The sequence below is a fragment of the Hyperolius riggenbachi genome, chromosome 1 (assembly GCF_040937935.1).
Source record: "Hyperolius riggenbachi isolate aHypRig1 chromosome 1, aHypRig1.pri, whole genome shotgun sequence".
Lineage (NCBI taxonomy): Eukaryota > Metazoa > Chordata > Amphibia > Anura > Hyperoliidae > Hyperolius > Hyperolius riggenbachi.
The window spans coordinates 286636901-286653663 of NC_090646.1; the positions used below are offsets into that span (position 1 = coordinate 286636901).

The window sequence follows — 16763 nt, forward strand, 5'->3', positions numbered from 1 at the left end:
AGGAACCCCTTCCTTCCTTTCAAATTGCCAGGATTTTTCCGGCAAACTGGTGGAGTAGATGGTGTTCGGCAATGGGGGAATTGCTAATGGCTGCCACCAGTATAATCCTAGTTATGAAAAGAGAAAGGTGAAAAGCATGCACTGAAATGCTCATAGGTTTGAAGGAGTGTTTATGTATCCTTGTATGTGTCAGAGTGGTGCAACTAAATATTTTTAATTAAAAAAATGTTTGGTTTGGGTCCGCTTTAAATAGTGGTCTACTCTTTTGGCATTTACGCTATGCATATCATTTCTTTCCAGTGTTCACAGGATAAAATGTTCTGTTCTGAACCATGCATTTAAACATGAAACTTGTGCAGTAACTTTGTCTCTATTTAGAAAAAAAGATGTCTACAAAGTTAGATATATACCGTAAAACTACTGTTTTGTTTTTACAGCCAGTGAGTTAAATTACATTCCATACATCTCTTCAGATTTCAGGATGGAGAACCATTCATCCTTTCTGTCATATAAAATTAATACAGCGGCGATGGCTGAACATACAACATACCACAATTACTTTTTTTTTTTTTGAACCACAGTAATCAGGTCTGCAAGTTCACAGCCTTGAAGTTATAAATCACAATTTCTCATTTGCTGCTGAGTAACAGCCGCAGAAGATTTTGTCTGTGATGCATCAATTTATTATCAGGCTGTTAGTACCTTGGGAGTGACATGTAGCTGCAGGACACAGTAGATTGAGAATGTGTGCATCCATGCCCAGCTATCTGCAGTATACCTCAATTGCCTTAATAGCTACATGGCACAATAGCTCCATGTCTTAAAAGAAACCGATATCAACTATTTACCTACAATAGTACGCAGGGGCGCTAATTTACAAAGGTATTTGTAGTAAACCTTATTGCAATTACCATAAGTAAACCAGCAAACCTGGAAAGCATTAATTTAAATCTAATCTGCTAGAAAGTCGGATGGATCTGAAACCCACGCGTGGGTCATATTAGTTCAGAGTGAGATTTGAAGAAAGGAACGGAATTAATGTTTGCATACATGATGATGAGGTGGACTTGGGATCTGGGAAGCCTCTGTCTTCGCTCTACCTAGGTAACAATCAAATTCTTATATTTTCATTGGACAACACTAAACATATGACACTTTGGTACAATGTTTTCAGTCTATGGCTTGAATAATAGTGTAAACTTCTGTTCTCCTCAAAATACACAACCATTAATGTCTTAAAAAAAATCACAACAAAATAAGTACAACCCTAAGTGAAGAATGGCCTCAAAGTGGCCATATTTTATGGTGCCCAGCATTGTTTTTCAGCTCTGCCTTAAAGGGAACCTTAACTGAGAGGGATATGCATGTTTCCTTTTAAACAATACCAGTTGCTTGGCACTCCTGGTGATCTCTTTTGCTGCAGTAGTGGCTGAATCACACACCTGAAACAAGCATGCAGCTAATCCAGTCTGGCTTCAGTCAGAGCACATGATCTGCATGCCTGTTGAGGGGCTGTGACTAAAAGTGTTTGAGAGACAGGATCAGCAGGGGAGTCAGGCAACTGGTATTATTTTTAAAGGAAAAATCCATATCCTTCTCAGTTTAGGTTCCCTTTAACTCTCTTGGCCATGTAGTTTTCTAGAGCTTTACTGGTTGCCACTGAAATTCTCTTCCACTCCTCCATGACCAAGCTGGTGAATGTTAAGAAACCTTGCGATCCTCCACCTTCCGTTTGAGAATGCCCTACAGATGCTCAATAGGGTTTAGGTCTGGAGACATGTTTGACCAGTCCAGCACCTTTACCCTCAGTTTCTATAGGAAATCAGTGGTCATCTTGAGGGGTGTTTTTGGGGTTGTTATCATGTTGGAATACTTCCTTGCAACCTAGTTTACAAAGGGGATCATGGTCTGCTTCAGTAGGTTACAGTACATGTTGGCATTGATGGTTTCCTTAATGAACTGTGGCTTCCCAGTGCTAGCAGCACTCATGCAGCCACAATCCATGACATTCCCACCACCATGCTTGACTGTATGCAAGACACACTTGTCTTTGTATTTCTCACCTGCTTGCCACCGCACACAGTTGACATCATCTTAATCAAATAAGAGTATCTTGGAAGAGATAGACGCAGCAGGTAATTATAACTTGCTGTTAGAAGGGCACCTGTTGAATGTATAATATACACTGGAGGTGCGCTTTACGTGAAACCCACACTAAGAAATAAATGGTTTCTGACATTAATTTATAAAACAAATTCTTATATCTGGAGGAGAGTGCTTTTGATTTGGCTTATAATAATCATGTAAGGTAGATAAAAATACACTAATAAGAATGTATTACACTTTATATTACTTGAAAGACTCTAAGATTGCAGAATATTCTGTATTTTAGGCAAAATACAAAGAAAATGTATAAAGCAATCAGCAAAGAAAACAACTTAATACCTGACCTATCAACAGTTAAAAGTACCCAAGGAATCACTTCATGTACAGTCACAATTAAATTATTCTCCCAGATATTAAGCTAACCTAACTACAGTATTTAACCACAGAAAACCACATAAAAGACACCTCTCCATTCTTGTAACAAGTATTGTGTTTAATATTTCTATCACGTGTGTGGCTCCAACATATTATGTCTTGTAAATAAATGCTCATCTGTCATGTATCAAAATCAATACTTTCTTAATATGTTTTATACATTGTTAGGTATGTTTCCTTACTGATCATCTAGCCAAAATATAGTGTAATGCAATATCATCGAAAATTGTCTGATGCAAGTTTTGCAGCTATTCGCAGTTTTTTAGAGGCTTATGAGAGGTAATATACCATTAAAACATTTGGAAAGAAAAATAGATGCTTCAATTTGTTCTGTTTTTCACTTAATGACACCTGCCAGGTCTCATCCTTAATTTCAATAGTTTTTTTATATCCAGTTCTGCTGACACAGCTTTTCCCAAGGTCCGCTTTTAAAGATGTCATGTTGGTTCACCAGGGTCACCACCTAACTACAATGAATTTATTATCTTCCCATCTATGTACTCTCTTATATCAGTAAACCACTTATTTTCAAAAGAATCGCGTGCATGCCACAACCAACACACTAAGCTGCTGCCAACACTCAGGCAGGGAACACACTTGACGCACGTTTTCCTGCATAGAAACACACTTGGTGTGCAGAAAAAGTATGCAGAAAAACACGCGCAGAAAACTGAAAGACAAGTGTGTTCCCTGCCAAAGCCACTGTCCATGAGTGTGTTTTGTGCACACTTAAGTATGCATGGACACACCTGCAGATGCACACCAAAACCGCCTCACTAAACAGCCGCACACACTAAGGCCCCTTTCACACTGTATATTGGCTGTGCGGAGGGGCAGCCGCACCGCCAGAAACAGGCCTTCTGGGAATACGTTACCATGCAGTATTCCCCATCTAACATCTGGCCAAGCAAGAAGTGGCACTCACTTCCTGTTCAGCAATCAGTGACATACTCTTCCACGCATGCGCAATGCAGATAATTGGGGCAGTTTTTTTTTAAAGTGCACGTTACCATAGACTTACATGACTTCCGGCCTGATGCAGATCGCCGCAGGAGCCGCGCGGTAACATGGGTATGGAATCGCGTTAGATAGGGCACTTCCGGTGCAGCGTGCGTACCGCAAAGTGGGGAGTATAAACTCCTCCATAGATTTTCAATAGGCTGTGGCAGCAGTGCGGCAACTTGCCGCACCGCAACGCCACATTGTGAAAGGGCACTAAGCCGCTGCACCAGCCACACTAAGCCACCATTCACAACTGCACTGCCCACACTAAGCCACTGCTGACAGGTTCTTCTGAGTCCGTGCATATTTACGATCTTTGGTTAGTATTCAGGATTCCTATCACGCTTATTACAGGGACAAATGATATGGAAACAATCTTGTGTGGTTGAAAACTGCTAAAAGTAATCCTGCTAGAGGCAATATTATTATTTAGACCCTGAGCCTTTGTAACGAGGAGCAAGCAGTGGTTCTGGCAGGAGTATACTCCAGTATTTCTCCAGCATTTTACAAATAGAATGAGCTCTGGTATTAAACTAAGTAAAGAAAACAGTTGCTTATTTAAACTGAGAGAACATAATGAAATTATGGTTCATGAATTGTTGTCAGGAGTGGGATTTAACGTAGTACTGTAAGCAAAAAACATTTTTAAACTTACCTGGTGCTTCTAACGGTCCCTCGCAAACGTCCTGTGCCTGCGCAGAGACAAAATGATCCTGGTCCCCCGCCGCTGCTCACTCCCAGTTTTTGCGACTTTAGTGCTGCGGGCCACTGTGCCTGCGTGGCCTTTGCATTTAAAAGTAGGAGTTTAAGAATTCTAACCAGATAAAGACTTCAGGGGGCACAGGATGTCTGCAGGGGGCCATTATGCTCCAGGTAAGTTAAACTTTTTTTGTAAGTTGACTTGTAAGTCGTAAGGCCACTGTGCCTGCGCACGTCCTTGTTCACGCTCCTGTTGCCGGGTGCATCCTACGCAGGTGCTGTCTGAGAAAACATTGTACTGCATCTGCCCACGATGCTCCCAGCGAGGGGAACGAGGACACAGGCAGCCAGGGTCGCTCAGGTGCAGTGGGCGTCGACTTGTGGTAATGAAACTGAGCCGCGGCGGGGACCAGGGGATCGTTCAGAGAAGGCGCTGGCACAGGAAGGCTGCAAGGGGCTAGCAGAAGCCCCAGGTAAGTGAAACTTTTTTTTTATCCACGTTACAGGTTTCCTTTAATCGGTATTAGAGCAGTTGTGATGCATCTGCAGAATTGTTTAGGGGGATATTATTGATCCATTTGAGGTGGTAACAGCTGTTGTTATCGCTAAAAGATAAACAAATTAGCTGATTTTTATAATTGCAGTTTCATGCATGTACAATAAGAGTTAAAGTGGATCCGAGGTTAACTTTTACTCATTGCATAATTGTGTTCCTTTCCTATTGTTTATAGGGCATTCTTCAAGCCAAATACTTTTTTGTTTTTGTTTTAATACTCTAATTTCCTATAAACTAAATAAGCCACACCCACAGGTTTTCAGAGAGCCTTGGCAGTAGCAAGGGCTCATGGGAGCTCAGTCTGGGCAGGAGGAGGGGGAGGTGTTACTAGCCATTGATTTCAGAGGCATAGGGGAGGAGGGGGGAGGTGGGGGGATTAGGTTTTTTTCACAGGTTTAGTGCTCAAGATACAGATAAGCCTGCCTCTGTAATGTTTACAAACAACATGGCTGCTGTCATTGTATCACAGGAAGACCTAATCATATTCTATTAAAGCTGTTTGCAGCTAGATTTGCTGTGTAAACCATCTAAACTTTAGATAAGATAAATAGACAAGTTACTTGTTATACTTAGTTTTTCATCTCGGATCCGCTTTAAGGTAGTTAATAATCTCAGGTTTACCTGAATTTATTTAAAAGCAAAAGTCTTCAATTCAATTCAATTCACTTTATTGATCTAAAACGTTTACCTGATGGAAGGAGCTCAAACAAGGCATTTCCAGGGTGAGTGTTGTCCTTGATAATGTTTTTGGCCCTTCTCACGCTGCGAGTATTATACAAAAGGTCCAGTGATGGTAGTTCAGTGCCAATAATGGCTTCTGCTGTTTTAACAACTCGCTGCAGGGCTTCTCTAGTAGCCTTCGCGCAGCTGTTGTACCAGGCCGTCATGCAATTGGTCAGAACACTTTCTATAGTGCATCTGTAGAACAAGTTTGTAAACTGACGGTGGGTCTTGCTGTAGATGCTGCATGCAACTGCAGTCCCACAGTCAGTTTACAAAGTTCTCAACAACCATGACCGCGATCTGATTTTCAGGTGAGGGTGGCAAATCCTAATCGCTCTGCAGGAAGCCGCTCTACTCTGCCAAGAAATTCTGTACAAAAATAGACAAGGGAGGTAAAACCTATGCTGTTAAGTGATCAGATCCGTTCACTTTGATCAGCCTGTACAGTGGCTTCACGAGGGTATTGTATTTGGACTTGGCAGTGGTACCCTGTTTCTTCAATGGGATTATTTAGTTCCACCTTGAGATCTTCAGTGTGCAGCCAGGAGACAGTGCAGCAGCGTCCCTCTATGCACCGAGGGTTAGGCATCGTTAGAGGGAGGATTTATCCGGGATTGTCGGCCATAAAATCTAATTCCATTTACCCACTGCTCTGCATTTATTATACAGTCTACAACCTTACCCTGCATTGCAAGCATTCCATTATAATCATGAATGATTCTGCTGTAATAAATCTTATCTCAGTCACCCTGGCTATATTTGGTACATTGTTGACGAGAAGGAAGCTTGTTATCTCCCCTCCGACATTCCTGCTCCTCACTGATTGGCTGAGGTAAGTTCAGTGTGACACAAGGCTGAGAATGGAGAAGCTGCTGAAATACGATCTTTGCAGTGCTCACATATCCTAGATATGACCGTTCAGTTTCTAGGTGGAAAAAAAAGAGTAAGGGAGGAAATGGCATCAGGATTGGCTTCAATCAGAGACCGCAAAGATGGAAAATGCCTGAACCAGTTTTCTCTTTATTTACTATATAAAATTCACTGAAATCAAAAAGTGGACAGTGCAATACGTGTGTTATGAAAGTAGAACAAGTATTTATGTACTTACAGTATATATGTTTTTTTTCCAGGGATAGTATGGCTGTCCCTGCTGCTTTAAGGGTTAGGCATCGGTAGAGAGGAGTTCGCTGTGATATTAGGGTTAGGTTAGGTCATCGTAAAATACTGATAAAGATTACTGATATTTTACTAACAGAATTTAGTAGAATATCAGTAATTTTACTGACATTCTACTAGCGACGCCTTTCTTGTAGGCGTCTTCATTACATGTACGCCATCTGCCTTCCTACTTTCTTTCTTTTTATTTTTACAACCTTAGTTTCCACTGCATGATTTCATTTTACCCCACAACACTGTCATTCTGCTGAGCTCTCCAGGGGTCTCTCGGGGTATTGTTGGGAACTGCCTCTGTTTGTAGGCTCTGTGCCAGGGCTTTTCATCTGAATTCTGATGGGGGAATCACTGGCGCACAGAAGGGGGTATTCCGGGTGTCTGGAACACCCCCCCCCCGCGACCAGAAGGATATGTGTGCGGCGATGCGGGGGGCCTTGGTTGCTGCTGGCGGCGGGCGTAAGGCAGAGCTGCAGGGAGAGAAGACTTTACACTTACGGAGCCTGGATCCTGCGCGGCTTCCATGTACTTCCTGTCCCGGCGTCTGTCGCTATGGTAACAGCGCCCCCTGTGATGAGGTACCGCATGTCATCACAGGGGGAGCTCTTACCGATGCGACGTGCGTCGGGACAAGCAGAAGATAGAAGCTGCGTGCAGGATGAAGGCAGGTAAGTGGAAACTCCTCTCTCCCCGATTCCCCCCCCCCCGCCTACCTATCCTGGGGAATATACCTATCTAAGCTATACTGAGGGGCATATACCTATCTAAGCTATACTGAGGGGCATATACCTATCTAATCTATACTGAGGGGCATAAACCTATCTAATCTATACTGGGGGGCATATACCTATCTAACCTATACTGGGGGACATATACCTATCTAACCTATACTGGGGCATTTACCTATCTAAGCTATACTGAGGGGCATATACCTAGCTAATCTATACTGGGGGCCATATACCCATCTAACCTATACTGGGGCATATACCTATCTAATCTATACTGGGGCATATACCTATCTAAGCTATACTGAGGGGCATATACCTATCTAATCTATACTGGGGGGCATATACCTATCTAATCTATACTGGGGGGCATATACCTATCTAATCTATACTGGGGGGCATATACCTATCTAATCTATACTGGGGGGCATATACCTATCTAATCTATACTGGGGGGCATATACCTATCTAATCTATACTGGGGGGCATATACCTATCTAATCTATACTGGGGGGCATATACCTATCTAATCTATACTGGGGGGCATATACCTATCTAATCTATACTGGGGGGCATATACCTATCTAACCTATACTGGGGGACATATACCTATCTAATCTATACTGGGGGGTATATACCTATCAAACCTATACTGGAGCCATATACCTATCTAACCTATACTGGAGCCATATACCTATCTAACCTATACTGGAGGCATATACCTAGCTAATCTATACTGGGGCATATACCTAGCTAATCTATACTGGGGCATATATCTATCTAACCTATACTGGGGCATATACCTATCTAACCTATACTGGAGCATATAGCTAGCTAATCTATTCTGGGGCATATACCTATCTAACCTATACTGGGGGGCATATACCTATCTAATCTATACTGGGGGGCATATACCTATCTAACCTATACTGGGGGACATATACCTATCTAATCTATAATGGGGGGTATATACCTATCTAATCTATACTGGGGGGCATATACCTATCTAACCTATACTCAGGGGCATATACCTATCTAACCTATACTGGGGGACATATACCTATGTAATCTATACTGGAGCCATATACCTATCTAACCTATACTGGAGGCATATACCTATCTAATCTATACTGGGGAATATACCTATCTAACCTATACTGGGGGACATATAACTATCTAATCTATACTGGGGCATATACCTATCTAACCTATACTGGAACCATATATCTATCTAATCTATACTGGACTTATATACCTATCTAACCTATACTGGAGCCACGGTGGCGTAGTGGTTAGCTCTCTCGCCTTGCAGCGCTGGGTCCCTGGTTTGAATCCCAGCCAGGGCACTATCTGCAAAGAGTTTGTATGTTCTCTCCGTGTCTGCATGGGTTTCCTCCGGGCACTCCGGTTTCCTCCCACATTCCAAAAAAGATACGGATAAGTTAATTGGCTCCCCCTAAAAAATTGGCCCTAGACTACAATACATACACTACATAATATAGCCATATGGCAATGGTAGGGATTAGATTGTGAGCTCCTTTGAGGGACAGTTAGCGACAAGATATATATATATACACTGTACAGCGCTGCGTAATATGTCGGCGCTATATAAATACTAAATAATAATAATAATAATATACAGTACCTATCTAACCTATACTGGAGCCATATACCTATCTAACCTATACTGGAGGCATATACCTATCTAATCTATACTGGGGCATATACCTAGCTAATCTATACTGGGGCATATAGCTATCTAACCTATACTGGAGCCATATACCTATCTAACCTATACTGGAGCCATATACCTATCTAACCTATACTGGGGGCAACTATATGGGCTACCTATACTCGGCTGGCTACCTATACTGTGGGCACCTATACCTGTCTCCACATTGGGGCCCTGGGTGCAATTTAGCCTAGAAACTGCTAGTATTTGGCTCCACGCACATCATGTTTTGGCCACGCCCACATGCCGCTTTCAGGAATCCCCCCCTTGAAAATCCTGGATTTGCCCCTGGGAATACCAGCAGCACTTCATTGTGGTTAGCACAGCTGTTTCCTTCTGCCAAATAAACACGACTAGCACGACTGTTTTGTACTATAATGTCAGCACACTTAGCAAGTTTATAAGTTTGTTGGCATAGATTCAAAAAGTAATTGTTTAATGTGCATAGTGTATAATAGACCCAAGTATGAGTGAAGTTAGTGGCTGTAAATAAGGCAAATTTCATGTGGAGTACAAAACACTTTACTGTTCTCTGTGTACTGTTCTCATTTAAGCCTAAAATGCGATATGAGGAATTACCCTATGATGTCAATCCACATTCAGTTGAGAATCCAGGTGTCAGTTTTCATTGTAGAATGCTGTGATTGGTTGCTACGGGCAACCGCTTCAGTTTGCTTTCAGCAATTGCCCTAGTTTGCTATGGTTCCTTCTGCTACAGTTTTGTATCATCACTTTAGAAATGAAAGACTAGTGAGATGATAATTAAAATTGCAGGTAGACAAAATGACCACTGTGAAAGTGCATCCATTCTCTGAATGTGAAGAGGCATTTTGACACACGGTTATATTAAGTTACTCCTCAACTATATTGCCTTGCTAATATGTTGGAGTGTCGCGTAACATGAATAGCAGGGAAAGCTTCCTCATTTTCTATCCTGCCTTTGAATGAAATAAAGATGGATGGTATTTGCAATACTTGAATGCAGACAGTGAGCTGGCAACATAAGTTATAGTATTTGGAATGCAGTTCATTATTTGGCTGGATAACTGCCACAGCTTTCTGCATGTAGATTTAGGTGTGTGTGCTTGAGTGTGTGTGTGTGTGTGTGTAAGAGACAAAAGAGGGGGGAGTGGAGAAGAGGCTGGATTTCATTTTTTTTTCTAACTTACAGCTAGTGACGTGAGACATGCCTGGAACGATCAGGCAGAATGAAAACAGTAGATTTGAAGATGCTGGCACAGGCAGCTTGGTGCATCTCAAGCCACTGTTAATGATCTCTGCATTGCAAGCTGCACAAGTACTGATCATTTAAGGGGTCATTAATCGGTAACCAGTTTGCAGAGGAGTAAATTGTGCTTTTTGCAGCTCTAATTTTCTTCGGTTTCCTGCACCTGTGCGGTTTGATTTCCAAACTGCACCTTTGGAAATGATTGGAGTTAACAGCGTCCAAAGCGCCAGCAAGGTGCGGGTGAGAGCTACAGGCTCTGTCAAATATGCCCGGGAGGAATCTGCCCGCCGCCAGTCCCACAGGTCCAAGTCTCTCAAAATCTCTCATTCATCTGATTTTTCGACTGGGCATGTCAAAGAGAGCAAGGTATTGTAACTTTACACATATCTCAATATGCCATTCACATATTTCACTATGCCTCTATATAAATGTGTGTTTTTTTATATATATATATTTTATCTTATTTATTGCCTTTTGCTAAACATGGATATGATTTGTTTACAATTTGCTCAGATGGTGGGGTTAGCAATTATTGCATGTAAAATACTCTAGAGTTTATTCCCTATAATGATGTAGAAAGATGATTGTTTTCAATCTTTATCCCATAACGGACTATATAAGAATTCTCTGAATGAAGAACGGTCTTTAGCTTTCTCCCCACGTTTATCCATTGTGCATGTGTAAGAGTCTACAGATCGTGTGTGTGTTGTCTCCCTCAAAGCTTGGTCCATTAGTTTTACTGGAGAAATACTAATTAGTAGATTTCACAGCTTCAAGCAAATAATTATGGTCTATTGTTGACATCTGCAGAACAGTATTCACTGGAAGCAATTGGAAGATGAAATAAAATTAGTAGAAGGTCTGCTAATAATGTCAGAAAGATACACAGCACTGCGGGAATCTGAGGTGGGGAGGGGGGTCTCCTCTGTGTATATGCTTCATGTGCAGAGAGAATGGTGAATCTTTCTTTCACAGGGATATTAAAACTGTCTTGAATCTTTTCTGGTTAAAGCTAAACATAGTAATCACTGGTCATGTTAACAAGCAGGACAACTGATCTAATTAGAGTTTACCAGCATTCCAGAGCCATGTAAATAAGGGATAATGAAAAGGCATAAAATAATGAGCTGTGATAGGATACCATTATTAAGTGACAATCTATACAAACCTGAGCTCCTCCCTATGGCTTAAAAGCTATAGCTGCGCACAGGACTCCTGGACAAAGTGGGAAAACATACAGGCAATAGTCTGCAAGTATGAGCACCTGCCTTAAATGTTAAGTCATGGTGACACTTTATTCCATGGAATTTAATTCAGATGTTGTTAAATGTAATTATTTGCGTTCACAGATATTGCTTTGGATGCCCTAACCTTCAGAGTGTTATCCTTTAACATGATTAGTCTACACCTGGAGTTACCAACTTGAGATTTTTTTTTTTCTGTTCTATTAGTAGACACTCGTAATCGGTTTTTTTGCACAAGACCCACTAGCAGATCCCCAGAAGAGAAGCATGGGAAGTGGGTGGGGGGTGGGATATAAGGGTCTTTTATCTATGTTGTTGTATAACTTTATATTTTCTAAGAACCTAGCAGGCATGCTCAAAGAGCTGTCTCCCAGGTATACAGTTCTTCAAGTTGACATATTTCCATTTTTCTACCCTTCAAATGTGTTGTAACAACCCTGACTGTATGCTTGGACCATTTTGATATGTTATATGCCTTGTTCAAAAAATGTATTATTCAATAAAACATGATTAGTCTACGGTCAGCAATTGTCTTCTTTTGTTGGAGACCCAGAACGTAAAATGGCCACTGAACCAGCCACACTTATGACAGTTAAAATCTGCCACTGAATTGTAAAGTAACATTGTTGCTTCCTCCTGTAAACCACATGGCTGTATGTGTCACATGACAGAACTGAAACTGTTATAGGTGGTGGAATCATAACATACAAGACCCCACTCTCCTTCACCAGCTTGAAGACATGACCAGCACTAGTTGTGCACCAGAAAACGCATTATTGTATTCTTTCCATTATAGGAATAAGTAAAATATAACTTAACGGAATATGATTTTGAATCGACAATGTTCTGTTTAATAGAATAACCAGAGATGTGCAGTCTTTAGGAAACTGCGTAGTCCAGTCTGGAATAATTTAGCATTCAAAACTGTCTTATTGGTTACTAGTAAGGAGAAAAAGATCTCCTAATATGCAAATCTCCACTGACCCAAGGAGGTAATTGCATTCTGCCAGTGAAAGTCTCTAGCAGTTTGATCAGCAGCTACAGGCTTTAGTATTCTAAATTTATTCCCTGTACTGGTCAATGGAAATGTATATTACATTTGCTGAATTTTTGCTCATCACTTTCAGTTACTGTGCCTTTTGTGTCCTGTTCTTTGTACTCTAGCCTATGAGTCTTTGTGCCCCAATTTAAACATGTCGCAGTGTGTAGCTGTTTGTGCTGCTTTACACGTTGAGTCATTTAAGTGGCAGAACCAGTTCTTTCCCTCCATACTGACTGATATACATTCTACTGACTAGTGATGTTGAGTGATATACTTCTCAATGTGGTTACACTGTCTGAAAGTACATCATCTGTCACCCTAGTGTTCAGTTGCGAATACCTCTCCTACACTAGTCATTCAAGAATATAAAATCATATGTGAACTCACAATTTCAAATAAGAATGCTTTTGGTGCTCCTAGTGTCAAAACATTCTTATATATGCCATGCAACAGTTCACAGATGACTTAGGGATGATCTGAGCAGTGACATGGTCTCTGTCACTGATGCTTTCTTGCAATAGTGTGCCAAGTTACCACAGGTGGTAAGCAAAGGAAAGCATTTTTCTTTCCATTTCCCAATGTATTATGACTGATGGAACGTGCTAAAACACAAATGATACCGGTAGTACTTTAAAATTATTGTCAGCTAACAATAAAGATAGTCATTTTGGACTTTTCCATCAGCCTGTAAATATTTCCAATGACATAGGCTAATTCTACTTTCTAGCTAATGACTTATATCTTTGACAGCTAGAAAAAAAGTACAGCTTTTTCTGAGATTCTAGTTAGTTAATATTAGAAGTAGTAATATATTCAGTTTTAGAATGTGTTGGTTTTACATTAGTAAAGGTGAGCCTATCTCTAACATACAAAGTATGTGACCTCACCACAGTCTTGCAATTGGTGCTTACTTTATTCTTCTGCCACCCTCATTCTGAATCTAGTCTGTGGACTGACATTTGTCTCCTTAGAGAAGCGGCACCTCTCTGTAGCCCACCATTTCCTGCTTTACTAAGATGCTCAAAGTAAGACGCTTAAGTGTCACCATCTGTAATCAAGTGATAATGTTGACTGGATTAGTTTGCACTGTTCTGTTACCAAAAACAGCTTTTCTTGTGAGAGGGATAAAAATGCTGCCCAGGGTTTCTTGTGTAGGAAGCATTTGTTCTTATTGTTCACAGTAACCAGTCATATTTCTTGTTTCATTTGTAAATCAGTACTGTAACATGCCAGTTGGAAGCAGGACAAACATTTCAGGGGAACCAACAGTCATTTACATAGAGGAAGGCAAATGCAGGGCACAGAGCCACAAACTTCCTGTTCCCAGATGAGATATTGATTAAATTAAAAGCAAACAGCTAGCAGACAAGTCTCTGCTATTACCCATTCTATAGGATAACATATTCATCTTGTTTCGACACATTTGCTTTTGAGTATTTAACACCTTGTCACAGCTCCTCATTGGATATTAGATCAGATCTTATCAGAGTGTAATAGATTGCGGAAAAGCCGCCGCGCGGACTGGCAGCGAGGCGGCTGGTTCCGCATCCAGCTCAGCGGTTTACACGCGGCGGCGTGCGTCTGATGTGGCTGGGCCTTCTAGTGCACACAGATTGAGGAATACGCGCGCGCGCTGAGAGGCAGAACCTTTATGACAAACGAAGAGGGACCAGCTGACCAGGTTGGTCAGCTGATCTCAGAGCGGGCGGCTATTGGTTGATCAGCGATGGGTGGCGCCGGGGAGCGCCGCTCTATATATAGTTATTGCTGGTCAGTCTCAAGTTGTCTGCCGTTGCGAACACTTGCGTGAAAGCACTCAGACCATAGTCAGATCCCACAATGTGTTCGAACCAGGAGGACTTGGGAATTCACACTGAGCCAGATTACTACTGTGTTACTATTGTGTTATACTTCAGACTAGTTCCAGGGTGTTGCGACCACGGACCTCACACCCAAGACTAGGGAACTGTGTTACCATTGGGTTATACTTCAGACTAGTTCCAGGGTGTTGCGACCACGGACCTCACACCCAAGACTAGGGATACTTTGTTACTATTGTGTTATACTTCAGACTAGTTCCAGGGTGTTGAGACCACGGACCTCACACCCAAGTCTAGGCCTTGATTGATATCTGTTAGGACCTATTGCTTCCCTGACTCTTCCTCTGCTTTCTGATTTGGTATCTACACATATCTGATTACCTGTTGCCAACCCTGACTGTCCCTGGTTACCGAATCAGCCTTCTGTCTCTGTACCTTATCTGCTTGTGTGTTGCCGACCTAGCCTGCCCAACCTTGCGAGCTATCCCTCTCCATTGAGGGTTTAGCCTTCAGTGCTGCTTGTGACGCCCACCTTCTAGATGTCACTTAGCCACAGGGCCTTCCTGCTATTCAGCCTGGGGCTCCACCCCCTTGGAAGTCTCAGGCTGCTGGAAGGTCTTCACACTTCCCAGAGGGAGGTATTTCTCATACTGCCCAGGACCACCTGCTCCTCGGGTGGTCCTACTCAGTCATTACTGTTCCACCAAACACTCACACTATATAGGTGTCCAGAGGTTAGTCATACTCGGATTATTGGTGATTCTGCAGATCATCCATAATCGGGTATATATCTGTATTGCTGGTGATACTGCAGATCACCAACAATCAGATTCTCTCTGGGTGTTGACACCGATCGTTACACAGAGATCTGATCTCCATTTCTCTCCCCACTGCAGCCAATAGTTTTGTACTGCTCACTGCAGTACACAGTTGTGGAGCCTTGCTCTTACACCACTGCCTTGCTTTTACACCACATTTGCAGTTAAAAATATCTCATTGGATATTATCAGACATTCTTGATATACCCTTTTAATATAATGGCAGCCATAGACAGAGTTGCTGTACCTACAGTGAGGTACAACTTTAAGATTTACAACAACATCCAAACATTTGTAAAGTACTTTTCTCCTGTAGGACCAAAAACACACAAGCTTGTCTCAGATTAGTACATAGTGATGTGTACAGGGGAAAAAAGTTATGTGATTATAAATGCCAGACTAAACAGGTGGCATTTCAGTTTAAATTTAAATGTGTCCAGGGTTGGAGCTTTCTTGATTAAGTTTAACAAGGCATCCCAAAGGGTAGGGGCAGCATAGCAGAAAGCTCTGGCTCCAAAGGTTTTTAGTTGGACTCTGGGGAAGTCAAGTTATTGGATCCTTTTGATCTGAGGTTGTGGGAGGTGGTGTGACACAGTTGCAACAAATCCTTTAGGTATCTGGGGCCTTGGTCATGTAGGGATTTGAATGTTACTATGCCAATTTTGAAAATATTCTATGTTTTATTTCCAGTGTTGTGAGCAAAGGATTGGTGTTATGTGGCTTTATGATAGGTTTATCTACAGCAATATAATAATGCATATAGTCTAAGATTGGCCCTTTCTGGCACCAGCTTGTCTAGATGAAGAAATGTAAAATCTGCCCCAACCACTCTGTCATTTGTAAAGGCTTCCAACGTAACTGTATAGAAGGTATATTAGTTAGGGTCACCTTCAGCGGTCAGGAATAATCCCTCGGATGACAGTGCCGGGCCCGACGCTTTACAGATTTCTTGCTAGCCTTGAGGCTCTTTTACTATGGTGCTGGGAGGAAAGAACAATGTGTGGTGCACGATTGACAGATGGCATGTGAGGGGATGGGAGGGAAAATAATGCAATCGGGAAGGGCTCCAGATGATCCAGCAATCCGGATCTCTCATCGGCACACCGGTGAGAATCGGTGGCATCTGTACGCATGCTAGATTCTTAGCAGAGGCAGCCCCGTACTGCCACTTTGACTGAAAATCATCTTAATACTTTGTCCACAAGGCTTATTTCTTAAATGTGGAAGTGTATGGGTTTGTATGATCAGAATTGGAAAGAAGCAAGTTTGGTGTTTGCGGAACTTTTCATAGGGTGCCTATGTCAAAGACCAAAAATGGTCTAAAGTAGGAACAGTTGGGTGTGACTGTCCTGTCCTTGAGTCATGTGCACAGCCTGAATCAATCAATTATGGTGAATATTTGGTGTACATTTTATTGTCACGGCATTTCTTTTATCGGTTACATTAAAGCCTAGAAACGCTGC

The 16763-nt window shown here is 41.9% G+C and overlaps 1 protein-coding gene across 8 annotated transcripts in view; it reads left to right on the top strand.

Annotated features, from left to right (window-relative positions):
• PSD3 (pleckstrin and Sec7 domain containing 3) overlaps positions 1–16763 on the top strand; it is a 674009-nt gene that overhangs the window by 430396 nt on the left and 226850 nt on the right. Inside the window, exon 1 of one of the 8 annotated variants that reach the window (XM_068233680.1) lies at positions 10365–10742. The exons of the other annotated variants lie outside the window; for them this stretch is intronic. Within the exon in view, the coding sequence (XP_068089781.1) occupies positions 10575–10742 (168 nt within the window). The 5' untranslated portion in view covers positions 10365–10574. Of the gene's footprint in view, positions 1–10364; positions 10743–16763 lie in introns of those variants that run through there. 8 annotated transcript variants of the gene reach the window in all.